The sequence below is a fragment of the Calliphora vicina genome, chromosome 5 (genome assembly GCF_958450345.1).
Source record: "Calliphora vicina chromosome 5, idCalVici1.1, whole genome shotgun sequence".
Taxonomy (NCBI): Eukaryota; Metazoa; Arthropoda; class Insecta; order Diptera; family Calliphoridae; genus Calliphora; species Calliphora vicina.
The window spans coordinates 54,648,271-54,664,577 of NC_088784.1; the positions used below are offsets into that span (position 1 = coordinate 54,648,271).

The 16,307-nt window shown below is 29.0% G+C and overlaps 1 protein-coding gene across 2 annotated transcripts in view; it reads right to left on the reverse strand.

The window, feature by feature from the left end:
- The window catches only part of dpr12 (defective proboscis extension response 12), a 73,710-nt gene extending 58,647 nt beyond the window's left edge, over positions 1–15,063 (reverse strand). For both annotated transcript variants that reach the window (XM_065512243.1, XM_065512242.1), the window contains exon 1: positions 14,765–15,063. In XM_065512243.1, coding sequence (XP_065368315.1) covers positions 14,765–14,858 — 94 coding nt within the window. In that variant the 5' untranslated portion in view covers positions 14,859–15,063. The remainder of the gene's footprint in view (positions 1–14,764) is intronic.
- Positions 15,064–16,307: the final 1,244 nt, after the last annotated feature.

Sequence of the window (16,307 nt, forward strand, 5' to 3'; positions counted from 1 at the left end):
TGATGCCATTTACTTAAGAACATTTAGATCTATATTACTTCCAAATTTTATTGTGAATAAATTATACATTAATTCAAAGTTTTTATTTTTCTTGATGGAAAATCACCATTTTGAAATATTGTTAGTTTTTAAGGTAAATGACGTCCAAAAAAAATTTATTCATTTCACTAAAATGTTATTCTCCAAGCCATAAGGTTTCCACCGATATCAAAGACTTATGTAAAAAGTTTATATTTACTTTTCAGAAGCTCCACAAACCTTGCCCACTTTCAAAAATTTTAAAGTTTTTTCATATTTTGCATCAAGCCGGTCTTGCGTGATCAAGATTGGATAAAGTGATGCACCCGGATCATACCGATAATGATTTTCGCATTCTTCGTTATTCCAGGACAATAGAGAAGTATACACTCGAACATACATTTTTAACAAACTATTTTTGTTTTTGAGTCAAAAAATAGTAAAAAAAACTAAAATTTTTAAGCTACATAGTGATTATTGACAGTTATTTAGAGTACCTTGATATGTTCAGATTGCATTGATATGTTCATAAGAGTTATTCAGATTTACCGTAGCTACAACTTTGCTGAATATTGTTAGTGAAAAATCAGAAGTCCCTGGAAGTTATTCTAAAAAAATTTCTTCCTATATTTTTTCAACAAAAGTGCACGGAAAACAATTTTAACAAAATTTATATGGCGGACTCTTAGCTATATTATTGCCATATAAAGTTAAGCCGTATCAAAAAGTCTGAATTGGCTGTTAACCAAAAACTGATGACACCTTTTTTAGAGGCCCCACTGATTTTCAGAAACTTTGGGGGCCCATAAAAAAAAAATCGGTCACCAAAATGGACAAACTGAGTATAGGGTTTTACTACCCTTTGGTAGTAGAGTCGAACCTATACTGTCATGATCTTGTGTTTTTCTAAAAGTCTTCATTTGTTGCATAGTGTAATTAGTCATACCTTCCATATAAAGCCCACTTCCGAAAATCACTTTACCTAGCATAAATCTCTCTGGTATTCCAATAAAATTCAATACCAATAAGTTATATACATATATGTATACAAAAGCATTATCGCCAAATTTTGTAACGATCGGTCCACAATTAGCCATAGCTCCTCGGTGTAGGGTATCATATGGCCACTGTTGATCGACTATAGACTATACTTCTTCATACTTATTTATTATGTAGCTGACCGTAGAATTTGTAATACCAAATATTTCGCATATATCTTTTTGGCTCATTTCTCTTTAAGATTTTGTTTCAGCCATTTTAATTATATCGGTGTAAAATTAATTTATTTTAGTACAAAATTGCAAATTATTTAACACTACATACAATTTACAATAACTGCCTTTGTTTTTATACTTCACCATGAGTGGCAAGGGTATATATGTATAAGTTTGTCATTCCATTTGTAATTTCCACATTTTTCATTTGCGGCCCCACAAAGTATATATATTCTGGATCGTTATAGATAGCGAAGACGATATAGCCATGTCCGTATGTCCGTCTGTATGTTGAAATCTACTTTTGAAGCCCCCAAATAACTTACATACACGATTCATACATCAATATCTCCGAAATTCTTCTGGCTCGGTTGCTATTTAAAATCGGTCCACAAATGGCTGAGATATAAGGAAAAAACCAGACAACCTCGATTTTTAACTTATTTTTAACCTATATCTGGATTACTAAGTCATTAATATAGACAATATGGATATCTTATGATAGATATTTCAAAGACCTTTTCAACGACGTATATTGGACTCGAATTTTATTTTCACCGAAAAGTTTTTTTCACTAAATATTAAAAAAAAAAATTTAAAAACTAATTTTTTTTTTTCAAATCTAAAATTAAAAAAAAAATTTAAAAAACAATTTCGAAAAAAAATTTAAATTTTGTTTACCTAAAAATATTTAAAATTTTTATTTTAAAGTATAATTTGGTATATAAGATTCGGCACAGCCGAATATAGCTCTCGTACTTGTTGATATTAGTTTAACGTGAAAATAAGAATGATTTTCAATTGAAATTGTTATTGAAAAAATTGCCGTATTGTAATGTTTTTTTTTCACATGTCCAATATGTTTTGTCGCTTTCTTTCTTATTTTTAAGTACAAAAATATTTATCATTTTGTGTTTTTGATTTAAATCAGTATTGAAGTTTTTCGTATCACTCCCTTTAGAAATACTATAGAAGCATATGCATGTTTCGACCGAAACTGTATGTAAGAGGGTCAGAATTTGTATATTTGACGAATTAAATTAAATATTTAAATCTTAGAATTGATGTGGGTATTTTTTATTTTTACACAATTCATTAAAATCATTGAAAAAGCTCTAACTACTTACTCAAGTAAAACAAGAACTTAAATGTCTATTTTTTTGAGATGAGTTTAATGGGCACAATGAGCTGTACACCTATACTTGCTGACGTGAAGGTCACACGTGAATGTATAAAAAAGATAAATGTTTGCAAAACATTCACATTTCAAAAAAGTAATCTACATAAAAATATCAAATCAGCGGTTCTTAGCAGATGTCGTTTCTGAGCCAAAAACTCTCGAACAGTAGTCATAAAAGGGTAACAACTACACGCACAGAAAAAACATAGTTATACATGTTTACCATACCATTTCAAAATGTTTACAGGTCTTTTAACAATATTATGGTTACTGTATTTATGTATATGATTGCAGTAACCAAAATGTATTTAAGTTACCACTCACATAATATTTGATAATATATTTGATTGTAGTAATTAAGTATATGTTTGTGGCAACCATTTTGATGATGTAATCTTCACCATATTGTGCTGTTTTCGGACTATTGTTATCATACTCTGAGAACAACATTATGTTATCATCCAGAATAGGATTTCTATAAACATATACTTATTTCTTTACAACAATCATATATATGAAAGCCACATGTGAATGGTAAACTTAAACGTGTTATGGTTACCATAATCATAAAAAATAATTACAGTGATCATAATATTGTTAAACAACTTGTTAAAATGTTGAAATGTTTATGGTAAAAAGGTACAACTATATTTTTTCTCTGGTTGTTATCACAGACTATTATAACAAATAGTTGGAATCCCTGAACATATGTAGATGTGAACTTGAACAGACAATATGTATAATAAATAATATTCAAACATGTATTCATGTAAAATGTATGTACAATGTTCATATGTATACATATATGTGCGAGTATGAATGAACGAGTTGGATGTTTTGTTCTTAAAGTAAATTGAATACATGACTGTAGAAATATATTTGTATGCTTTATTTTTTTTTACCCCAAAACATGAAAAGAGGACTACGAGTAAAACTAAACGGAAAGAATTTGTTTGGAATTGTGAATTGTTTACTTTTCGTTGACCTTGTAGTTTAAATGAATGAACCAAACAACAATATTAACAACATCTAAGTAAACAAGAAGATACCTTAAGCCCCCAACGGATTTAAAAGTAAAAATTTCATATATTTTGTTATCCGCTAACTTATCACATAAACATTACTATAATATACACGTATGTATGTATAAGTATTTATGTACGTATATTTATACATATGTCAGAAAATTTAACAACGTTCACTCTTTACGTTCATTATAAAACCGGAGGTCAAAATAAATTTCTAACAACTAAAACTGTATTCGGCACATGCTGTTCACCCACAAGTCAAAAATGTTTGTTCCGCATAACAAATTTTAATAATAAAATTTAAACAATCCTAGTGCAAGGAAAATATATTTTTACAAAATGAGAGGGTTTTAATAATTTTAGATTTTATTTATATTAAAATTTATAGAGATATTTTTAAGTTCTATAGCAACTGTAGGTGAACAGGTTGTAATGTGTAAACTTCAACTTAAAATTTATTATTGCGTTTGTGCTGATGTTTGTAACGTCCAAAAATATCAGTTTAACACTTAAAGTATACCGATCGACTCAGAATCACTTTCTGATTCGATTGTCTGTCTGTCCATGTAAACCTTTTTATATTTTTCTGCTCAAGAGCAAAGCCTATTGAAACTGAAATCGGTCTATCATAGCCCCCATATAAATGTCCTCCCGAAATTGGCCTTTATGGTTCATAAATGTTTAATTTATATTGATGTCTCCACAGATTTTGCTTCAAATAAGTTTTAAATATTCGGAATTCATGTCACCAAATATTATTATGATCGGTCCATAATTAGTTATAGCTCCCATAAAAGACCCGCTTGCGAAAATCACTTTAACGTGAATAAATGTCCTCAAAATGTCGGTACATAATATTCCACATATAGACATATGAGAGTCATAGTTCTCATATACAGTGCCGGTCAAAATAGCACCACAGAACTTAAAATATATTTATTTTCATAGTAGTTTTAATTAAATATAATATTAAATCGTTAATTAATCTCTATTTTAAAATTAATATGAAATATAAAATTAAAAAAAAAATATTTTCAAATTTTTTAGATAGTGCTCACATAGCTCTAGTTTACAAAATTATGATTTCTGAACATAAAAGCTAGCTGAATTCAAATTGAGATATTTAGAAATGGTATTGAAAAACATTGCGTTCAAATAAAAATATAAAGTTTAGGTTGCAAAGCGGTTTCGCAACGTAAAGTTTTAGTGCTGAAGTTATTTGCTGAGCATTACGAGGACAACATTTAAATAATTTAAATCCTAGAAAAGTTTCACCAATAACAATATAACATCCTCTATTAAAGGTAGAATTTCCAAGGTCGCTCTACCATTCTTCAACATTCAAGTACCAAAACACTTTTTGGTCAAATAATGAAACAAATTATATTGTTTGATATCAGATTTCTATAGAATGTCCTCTGAATCCAATTTTCATATATTGAATATTATGTAAAAAAACACTGATTTTAAAATAATAGTTTGATCGTGGTTTTCCTACTATAACATTCGAAGAATATATTGAATATGTGGACTAAATAATTCAATATTTTATTATCAAATGCTTTATAAAATCATGATGACATTAGGAGTGAACTTTGGAATGATAAATTGATATAAATTTGGTTTCCAAGCTAAAAGTTCAAAGTCGTGGCAATGAATGCGATATCGTCAAACAGAATTTTATCACAAATAGATGACCAATAACGTGTTAAGAACGTTACAAACCATAATAATTGTTATTAAATTAAACTTTTTACTAGTAAATTTTTTTTTATCGATTTCTATCTTGTTGCTATTTTTTTGACTGATGAATTTCTTAGGTATTTATATCATTATGTAGTCTTTCTTTAAAATTTGCATCTAATTTTCAAAATTATTTTTAATGTTTGAAAATTTATTGAATTAAGTATAAAATTATACAAGAACAACAAAAATCAATTTAACAGTTCCTACGTAATATTGTTATATAACAATATCAATGTTGTGGTGCTATTATTTTGACCGCAGCAGTAAGTCTCATTCACGGAAAAAATTACTTGGTCATGCTTGTCATATTTTATTTAATAAACAAATTTTTTGAAATTTTACGTTGAAGATAATTTTCATACGACTGACAATCCTAAGTTAATTCAGTCAAGATCAATTGGGCCTTATTTTATATTTCAAAATAATAAATATTGAAAATTCATAAAGTACCAACATTTGTGTTATGATTATTAACATTATTCAGTTCAAAGTTTTTAGGTTCAATAAGATAGAACATTTAAAAAGTATCTTCAAAGGAATGTAAAATTGCCATGAAGTCTCCCTTTTCCCGTTTTTTGTTCACTAATAATACTATTTGTTTATTCAAATGTTTACATTTATAATCCTAATGGCAATATTTATTACAATTAAGAATTTAATAATTTTTGAACTTTTGTTTTGATGAACTACCATTGTATGTATTACCTAAAAAGTCCTTGTAATTGTAAGTCTTTATGTTTAATACCATTAGTTGTCTTTACTTCAAGCGCTCTTCTATATATTTACCTAATAACAGAATAGATACATTGGACGGGACGGGGATCACCCTTAATAAACTGGATAATCCGAAGTTATATGTACTTTATTTTTAAGTTATATGTTTTCTATAGAAATTAGTTGTTTTAAAGTACTTTTTATTGCTCATTTAACAACTAAATATTGGTTCTTCCTAAATATTCGTTCTCCGTTTCATAACATTTTTTTCTAATCCAACATCATATTGGTTTAAGAAAGTACTTTAAGATTTAAAAATGTTTATGTATTCTTTAATTTATTAAGGCAGAAAGATAATAAACGGCCATAGAAAGTCCAAAAGGTATTTATTAAATGACATTTCATTTTAAATGTTTCTTCTAAAAAATAACAAAAGAAAAAAAAGAAACCGAGTCATTTTTACTAAGAAGATTCTGTTTCTTTTTTGTTTGGTTCTTTAACATATACTTCAGATTTATTACATGCGATTTCATGGCCAAAGTTTTATTCTTATGGGGCGTTAAATTATCTTCTGCACAAAGTAAGCAAAGTGTACTGGTGGTGTTTGTTTAGTCTTGGTTTTTGTTCAAGTTATTCGTATTTAGTGTTTAATACTGTTGTATGCCACCTGCGCCCCAAGTTTCCGTACGTACAGCCATACACACCCATAATTTTAATTATTCGGGCGGAGTAAATTGGTACTAAAACATAAAAACGCTTTATATTGTTGATTCTAAAACAAAGGTGTGATTTATTTTCAATTTAAATAAATGGTTTTGGAACCGAAACAAACAGACTGTTTAATTTTTAAAATTTATTGCAAAAATATGTTTGCAATATATTTCGTACTTGGATTTTAATAAATATTTAATATTTTATGTTTTAAATTTAGGGGAAAAATTATAATTACTTTACTTACTTTGTAAGGTAATTTTTATGTACAAAAGTTATTAGTGTAAAGTTGCAGACATGGAAATGGTTTTGTAATGTAATTAACTGTGGTGTAGACAAAAGCGAACGTGGAAATATCACTGCCCAATTGCTGCAAAAAGCTGATATTTGTCCAATGAATCTTACCCAAAACTAAATTATCAATAATTAATAACCAATTTTTGGCCAGTAAAGCAGTGAAAATGGAACAAGTTGGTTTGTTTCATTTCATAACTTGCAAATTCTTGTTATTCCTCATGTGCCAAAAATTACTTCCTCCTGGGCCAAAATCATGTTGAAGTTTCAGATCCTTTTCATACAGTGATTTGGCTGCTCTCCGTGCACCCTAAAATAATTTCATGTTCTATTTCGCAGTTAGCAATTCTTTTCTTAAAAGTTTAAAGGCAAAATATAATTTTTATATAATTTTCTCCTGCTGAACACAAATTTTAAAATTTTAAGTCTTTTTTAACCCCCATATGTCCTCCCGAAATTGGACTTTATCGGTCATAAATGTTTAATTTATGTAGGTATCTACACAGGTTTTGCTCCAAATGTCACCAAATTTTAGTATGATCGGTCCCTCTTTCGTAAATCACTTTAACGTTCATAAATATCATAAAAATTTTGGTATACACATACAATTTCATGGAGATCGGTGAATAATTGGTCATATTTCCCATATAAGGCTAAGTTCGAAAATCACTCAGGAATATAAATTATTGAATTTTTAAAAGAAAAATGTTTTTTCTCAATTAAAGAAGTGGCCACTTAAAATCGGTATGCACTTCAGTAATCATAAGAACGCCCCCAGTTATAAAAATGGAAAAACATTAACATATGTTGTTAACAACAAATCTACTGTTATTGTACAATGAATTGCAAGTCATTATGTTTAGTTTTAAAAAGTGTAGACACAATGGAAAAAACGCTAGAGATAAGGTTGTGCACAAATAACTAGAAAATGCGACTTTGTCGGGTTAAAATATACACAAAATCTGATTTTCAGCAAATATCAAATCAAAAATTATATGTACGTCTCGGCAGCTGGAGGCCTTTCAGAAATTTTTAACAAATTACATCAGAATTATATATAAAAAGAGAGTTTGGAAAAGCGATTGCTGTCATTTATAAGACATCACACATCTGACACAAAGTTTTAGCCAAGTTGTCATTACACACTCACAACTATGAAGTGGTATAATGATGTTATACCACAACACATCCTTTAAACAAATTGCCCAAATCTTCGTCCAATCGAGATATGTTGGGCAGTTGTTAAACGTAAATTGAAAAAGAGTGCAGGTACAGTAAATAACCGGATTTTGATGAGAACAAAGTGGAATAAATATGCTGGAATAATGGTAGAAGTGGGGAGAAAAGTTGTGCAGCTATTAATGGGAGGCATTAAAAGAAAAGCCAGAAAATTTATTCGAAATAAAGACACTTAAACCTACAGTTATATTTTTTTAAAGCCTAATAAATTAACTTTAATTCCATGTATAAAATGTTAATATACGTCGTATCATTCAAAAGTTATGCTCGCTTTAATCCGTACCGATTTTAAGTGGCCACTTCTTTACTAAGTGTAGGGTATTAATGGTCGAGCTTGACCGATCATATTTACTTAAATGTTTGTTAAGGAAATTTGAAGATATTAATGGGAAACTGTATGGTGATAATAAAAAAAAACATATAGAAAAATCGTACGTTCGCGACCCGTACGTTCGCGACTGGTACTTAAGCCAATTAAACAAAAACCAATAGAGATATTTTATTGTATAAATACCGGATAGAGACCAACATTAATACACTTTTAAAATAAATAAAATATTGCATTTCGCACATGTTTACATTTCACCACTATCAGCCAAAGTTGACTTCTGTTATGAAACTTAAACTCGATGAAATCCATATTTTGCACTAAACATAGAGCTACTAAAATGCTATCGAATCGCCAAAAAAATGCTAGGAAAAGTTTTGTTTCATATATTCTTTACCCAAAGCCTACATCTTCAGTCAGAATCATTAATTACTATTCAGTGTACCCTGGAAAAATTACTATTAATACGGCTAATAATTTATTGATACAATTTTTACAATAATTCACCGTGTATTACAGAGAAAGAATGTAGATATAATTTAGAATATATTGGACGATAATAATTTCCCTATTTAACTCACTTGTAAATTTATAAGACAATATAAAAGTCAAAAGCAAAATACTGCCACTGTTTCAATACTCCAAAATCCATAAATCATTAACATGTGTACCAAAAATCTATAAATAAAATACACATGGTACAGTAAAGAATAAAATCAGTTTCCAATCTCCAGTTTGATTCAACGAATCAACACCAAGGATTAAGAAAGAAAAACACAAAAACATACATAGCTGAATTGACAACCAAAAGTTGACTACATCAACAAGCACACTAATAAAATAATAAATTTGTAATAATAAGAATACACATACATAACAAAAAAATTTTAAATTTCGTCTAATTTACAAATAATATAAATTTGAATTTGGCTTCCCATATTCTAATTCCTAATAATAGCAAGTTAAATACATGATATTTACAATAGACCTTCACAATGAAGATTGTTGATGACGCCCTTGGCAGGGTAAAAATCCAATTGTGTAAAATTTTAATATTCAATTATACAAATAAATTATAATAAAAAAATGAATTTTGTAAAATTAACCCCTTTTTGTTCGGCGAAGTGTTAAAGATTAAATTTGGAAAAAGGTTCGTTTCCCCAAATATTTCGGTAGAATGCAACATTGTTTATAATCCATTCAATGAAGTAGTTTTAGTTAGCTTTAGAACCGATCACTTGTGTTTGTTTCAGTTTTCTCCCTACAACGACTAAAATATCAAACAACGATCAATTACTAACATGCAGGCATAAATTACTATAAGCTTAAAAATAATACAAAATTAAAATATTGAAAAAAAAACGAACTCAAATTATTATAAAATTGTAGAAATACTTATATGCATTCTATAAAAACGCTTTACATTTTTAAGTCATGGCATATTGTAATGAAGTTAACAACTAATATCAGTTTTCGAATTCGGTGGCTTATAGGTTTTCTGCAACAAGTCCTTCAAAAATAATATCTTGTTCAAATATCTATTTATTTCATTTCAATTAACAAAAACGCACACTTTTGAGATATTGTAATTAATTACCTTAATTGACACGATTTAATGCAGTTAGTAACCAGACATTTTTCAAGTTAATCTGTTTGTAAGAAAATATTTCACTTCGTTTTTACTAAATACTCGTATCAAACCTTGGAAGTTTAGAAAAATAAAAATATTTTATAATGTTAAATTTTCAGTCGCGACTTTTGTTATACAGTTTAAGGACTCTGCCTTTAACCTCCGTTAATACATACGAACACATAGTTATATACACACAGACACACATCCTTTATTTATTGTGTAGGTATATACGCGGACATACTCGTAGTGAATTTGTTATGCCATGGGAGATTATTTGCGTAATAATAAGTAGGTATAATAAAAATACACAGGGGAGAGATTAGCAGATACCTAGGTAAACAAGTAAAATTACTTAACACGTAAAACATGTTAAACTCCATATCCTCCGCCTTATCTGCTTCCAATTTTTCTCCATTTTTCTTCTGCTGCTACTGCCATTAGACGTTTAAAGTCCATAACTGCGTAGTGTATTTGAGTGTGACTTGCCCATGGCCAAAGCAATACATTAGAAGAAAAAAAAAGCACAGCTATTGTGAACTGTAGTAACTCTTATTCAAACAGTTTGACTGCTTGTCGGTAGGTGTTATCGCATGCCAGTCACATTGTCAGTCACTTTGTCTGTCTGTCCTTCGGTGGTTGCATAAATATAAACACTTCTTATGGTTGTTTGTACGAGCATTGGGATTTGCTATTAGTTGTTGTTTAATATTTTTCTTGTCTTGTATTTTTCCTAATCCAAAATCTTAAAATATTATTTTTGAATTTTGACCCAAAACACCTACATACTTACTATTTTTTGTGCTGCCGTAACTGACACTTTGTTCTTGTTTGCAATTGTTGTGGGGTTTCGGATTAAATTAAATATTAGTAACAAGAAAAATAAACAAATGGACGAACACAACTCGCTTACAAAGGAGCTAATTTCTATCATAAATACACAAATTGTCTTGAAACAAAACTGAAAGTGTATATATGAGTAAGCAGAAGAAAATATGGAATTGTGAAATTGTGAAATTGAAAGTTATTACAGTCGCTTAATCTGATAAACTCTGTAGATAAGAGTTAACAGAAAACTCTTAAATAATATTAAATAAATCAATTACCGTATCTTTTAAATACCCCTTACACATCGCCTGCTGCTTATTATTCTAAAAATGTTGTATCTAATGGAAATATTTTTACTCGCTGTAATTCTTAAACCAGTTTAAAATGTAGCAAGACAATTAATCGTTATGTAATGTTTCAAAGTTATTTATGTTTCGAACTTTTGTAACGAGAGCTGTTGCTTAGGGATTTAAATTATACATTTTTGGGCTCAAAACCTTTTCACCATTTAAAACACCCTTTGTAACGAAGAAACATTTGTCACTGAAATGTGTTTAGAAAATTTTGATAATCAATTTTTATGGCAAAACTTTGGCTGTTAATAACTAAGTAATTAATTTTTATTTAGAATTGGCTCTAACCAAGTAATTCATATATTAAGTATTATTATTATATTTGTCAATCCTTTTTTGCCACTTGATGACTGTTAGTTCTATTCCAAAACCGAAATATCAAAAAGTCACATTTCAAAGTGCCTAAAAATTATAAGGTCAGTAAATCAGTTTTGTACTTGAAAAGCGTTAGATTGGAGTATTTTTTAAATACAAATTAATTAGTAGAAAATCGGAATATACACAAAATTCTAAGAAAATTAAGGCCTAAGATCAAAACCTAGCTCCCGCTGAGAGACTTCAATATACAAATTTAAGAAATTTTTAAAAACTAATTTTAAATCTTGGTGGGAGCTAGGTTTTAGATCCATTTTCTTAGAATTCTGTGTAGATTCCAAATCTGCTATATTCCTGTCACGTTTTTCTCATCCGAACAAATTTTCGTAAAAATCCTCATTCTAACAAAATTCTAAAAAAATATAAAATTTAAAATATAACATATTTTTATTGTAAAATATAACACTATTCACGAAATTGACACTTTTTTTTCTGTCAAGAGGGGCACTCAGCGGCTTAAACTAATTCGGGTACACTGAATTCATTTTTTAGGTTAGCTCGTATTTTCGAGATGTACCGTTATTTCGAAAATGGAGGAGGTTGCACAACATGTATTCGCGTAACTCAAAAACAGTTTAGTTTATTGAATAAGCTAAAAAAAGGTAATTCCGCATTTTTTCATTCAATATCCCTAAAAACAATCCTGTTAATAAAGAATGACACAAGCTCATTTAAAAATATTGATCTACAAGTATTTCCTGATAACTAAACCAAATTACTGTTTATTTATTTAATTTAAAAAAAATAAGGCAACATTTATGTAACAAAGATTTAGTTATTTTCAAATATCTGAAAAAAGTGTGGAGTACTAGCTGACTCGGTGCGCTTCGCCACCCAAATTGGAAATAGTACTATTACCTACTTAGTGAATTAATACTATTTCAGGATAATATGTCTCTAGTTTCCTACTTATTGATTCATTCTAATGTGGATTCTAGCTCATTCAAAACGTATTATTAGAATAAAAAAGTATTATAAAAACCCACATTTTGTATTCCTAATCAGCATCATGATTCTGGGTCCATTGTTATAGAAAATGCAAAAGAAAAGTACCATTAAGTCTTCTTTTATGAATTCTAACTCATTTAGAATCAAGTGTACCATTTTCAAGAACGGAAAAGTACTCCTTAGTTTGGTTTAGTTCTTTTTTTGTATCATAATACCATTGAGTCCCCTATTCTTGATTATTTCTTTACTGAAAAGCATATTAGCCAACTTAAATGTATACACGCTAACTAATTTAGAGTACCATCAAAATAAATGTTCCCTTTATCCTCTTGAACTCCCGTAAAGTTTGAATTTTAAATTTGTATAGCATTTCCATATTATCAAGTGATTTTGTTTCAATAACTCTGAATATTTAACAAATTATCTCAAAAGCGAAACCGATCGGTTTTCAATTTTTTTAAAACCGAATCCGCGGGTTTGAAATTCTTCTGTTTTTTGGAAACTCTAGGTTATTAGCTATTATAATTTATCACTTGAATATGTGGATCAGTTATTTCAGTGATATATGTGATGAATAATGAAGCATGTATTAAATATTATTCATACGTACCCGACTTATTTGTGTTGCATTTCTGCAGCACAGTGCACATTAGGTAATTTGACACAATATATTGGCCAAAAATATTTTTTTGCACTAACAATTATAAACGTTATTACGTTTGATTAAGCATAAATCAAAGCAAATAACTGCATATTTGGTTTTTGTAAAAAACAAATATCAGCTGATTTATGGGCAGTCGAAATAGACATTTGCAAGCACCGTTCAAAATGCATCACAAAAAGTGTAATTTTGATATGAATTAAAACGTTCTTTTATCAGTTATTAAACAAATAGAAGGAAATCGTGCATAATGCGGTAAAAAGAGGGGAAATAGTAAGTAATTAAAAAAGAACAAAATATTTTGGTGGACGTTATTGCTTTTGTTAACAAAACGTAATTCTAACATAACCTCAAATTAATGACTTTTTCCGTAAATATAAACTTCGCATAAGCTTTTTCATTGATGAAAAGTGTTAATAAAAGAATTCTGAATTTATTTTTGTTATTTTTCGTTTCGGTTTTTTTCGGATTTTGATTAATATAATTTTCTTTCAGACAGCCTCAGCTTAAAATATAGCGAACTTTTTAATATTTTTTTTTTAAGAAGAGAAGTAACACTCATGCAATTAATATGCCTATATAGGGTGTAGAGGAAAGGGTGGTGAAAGGAGGAGAAAAGCTTTTAATTGACAACTCTGCAATTGCGCGTTATGTTTGTTATTAGTGCAGGTTGCTGCGCCTCAGGTGGTGAGATGGCGCCTTAGTCAAGCCAACAACCTTTATTTAATTATTTTACTTCGGTGGCGTTTTAGTGTTATACCACCGAAGGAGGGCGCTGTGATAAATATTAGTTATTAGTAAACTAATAATTATTATAAACTGATGTTGTTGATTGGCAGCGGCTGGGAATCGAACCCAGGCCACAAATACCATATCATGCTTAATGATCAAACGCGCTAACCAATTAAGCCACAGCACCCTCAAACTTTTTGTAAAAAATTATCGTTAAGGTGGCACAAGTCTCACGGAAAATTAACGACATTTTCTAGAAAGATTTTGTCTAAATGGTTATACGCCATTTTCATCGTGATGAATTTCAAAAAAAAAAATTCAGTTAGTTTTCGAGATTTTCAGTTTTTTTACTTTTTTCATATTTTTTTTTTACTTTTTTTATATATGAAAAAAACTGCGCTCATGAAAAACTCCTAAATTTCAAATTTTAGTCATATCGGTCCAAAACTTTGGCTGAAATTAATTATGGCCTAAAAAGTAAGTCAAAATACCTACTGTGCAGTGGAAACAAATCAGCTATTTCTAACAAACTGACACGAAATGCTACACTTATGTCGAATTTCACATCAATTTGTTAGAAGTGAAAGAATTATTTCCAAAATATTTTGATTTTGTCAGGAGTTCGTAAATCATTGAAGATATCTTAACACAGTCTGAGCAGAGGTTTTTTTTCTTGAGATAAGCGAGTCCTCCATGAAACTCACAAATGTTATTGAAAGATGGAAGTAAAGTGAATTTAACTTTAAAAAAATAAAAGTAACTTACCTGGTTCCAGTGTTGTCGCCAGTAAAATTGATGGCAGGCAAAGTAGAATGATACGTATTTCTAGCATGTGCATTGGCATTAGTATTGGGAACATTTGTAGTAGATCCACCAATTGTACTTCCTGCTACAAAACCAATGTTGTTGGTGTAGTTTGGAAGTAGGAGATGGAGGTGGTGATGCCGCTCGTTGTCACACACTCAACATTCGACCAGCTGATGTGTGGCAATGAACGTTGTTGTTATTGTTGTTTGTTCTGCTATATTTGTTGCTGTTGTATAGTTACTGTAGTTATTGTTGTTATATTTTTATTTTTTTTTTTTGTTTTGATTAAGGTTAATGTTTATTTAAATATATAAAAAAGAAAAGACGGAAAAATGAAAACTAAAAACTACAATTGTACATAAATAAAACACTGATGTAACAATAGTGTTTTATTTTTTATTTTATTTGTTTTAGTTTTTTGTTGAATTGTTGCACAAATGATAAATGAGACTTGGAAGATGTCAGCCTTAAGTGTTGTACTTGCTGCGCTGCTGCCACTGTTGGTTCTCAGGGTGAAAGCAGAAAAATTTGTATTGTTGTAGTGTTGTTTCACAATGACAATAAAATTAATTTTATTATGTTGCTTATTTTTTTACATTTTCCTCCCCTTCTAATGTTGCTGTATTGTTACTTTTTCTATGATATTGTTTTTTTGTGTTTTGAATGAATGAAACTTATTGCTATTGGTCCAAGTAATGTTTTTCTATGATGGGAATATGGTCGTTTGCCATAATCATATTACGCTGAATCATTTTTCATCGTCTTTATTTGTGATCTTTACACTTTTTTTTAGTTTCCTAGATTTGTAGTTTTTTTTCTGTTTCTTAGAAAACTGTGATGGCCTTTGTTCTGCCAAGTGATGAATGAGTCAATGGTATTTTATGGTGAATTTTATAATAGAATTTTGTTTTAAGTTTATTCCATTGTGGACCTGGACTCCATTGTATTTTTCAATTTAAATGTTGTTCTAGAAAGTTGAAATGCTGAATTTAGGGATACATCATATACAATGATTTGCAAATTTTGAAATACGAGCTTAAAAACATTGTATTATGCATTTAATTTAATTTGATATTATTGCAGGTTTTTTGCTCAATAGTTTGTATTATCAGTTACTTTTGGTAACGTTTATTTTTTATTTCTTGGTATTTTATTATTTATCGTATTATTTGCTAGTGTTTTGGTTTCCTTCCTCTTTTCACTTGTTCAGTAGTTGTTCATTCTTCGGTTGCTTTCCTTCCGTTGCATTTGTAAAGTTGTATTTCATTCTAACGTCTTTTTACTAAATTTGAACTGCAAATAGAAATCGTGAGAAAAAAAATCATTTAGTTTTTATTTCATTCAATCTTGAGTTAAAAAAAATTAAATCGTTTCATTTGCAATTTTAATTTTTTGCAATAAAAGAAACTGTGCAAAAATAGAAAAAGTTTGATTTCCGCTTTATTGTATCAAACGTAAAAATGTTATTTTATCATAATATTTTTGCAAAATTGTGAAAATA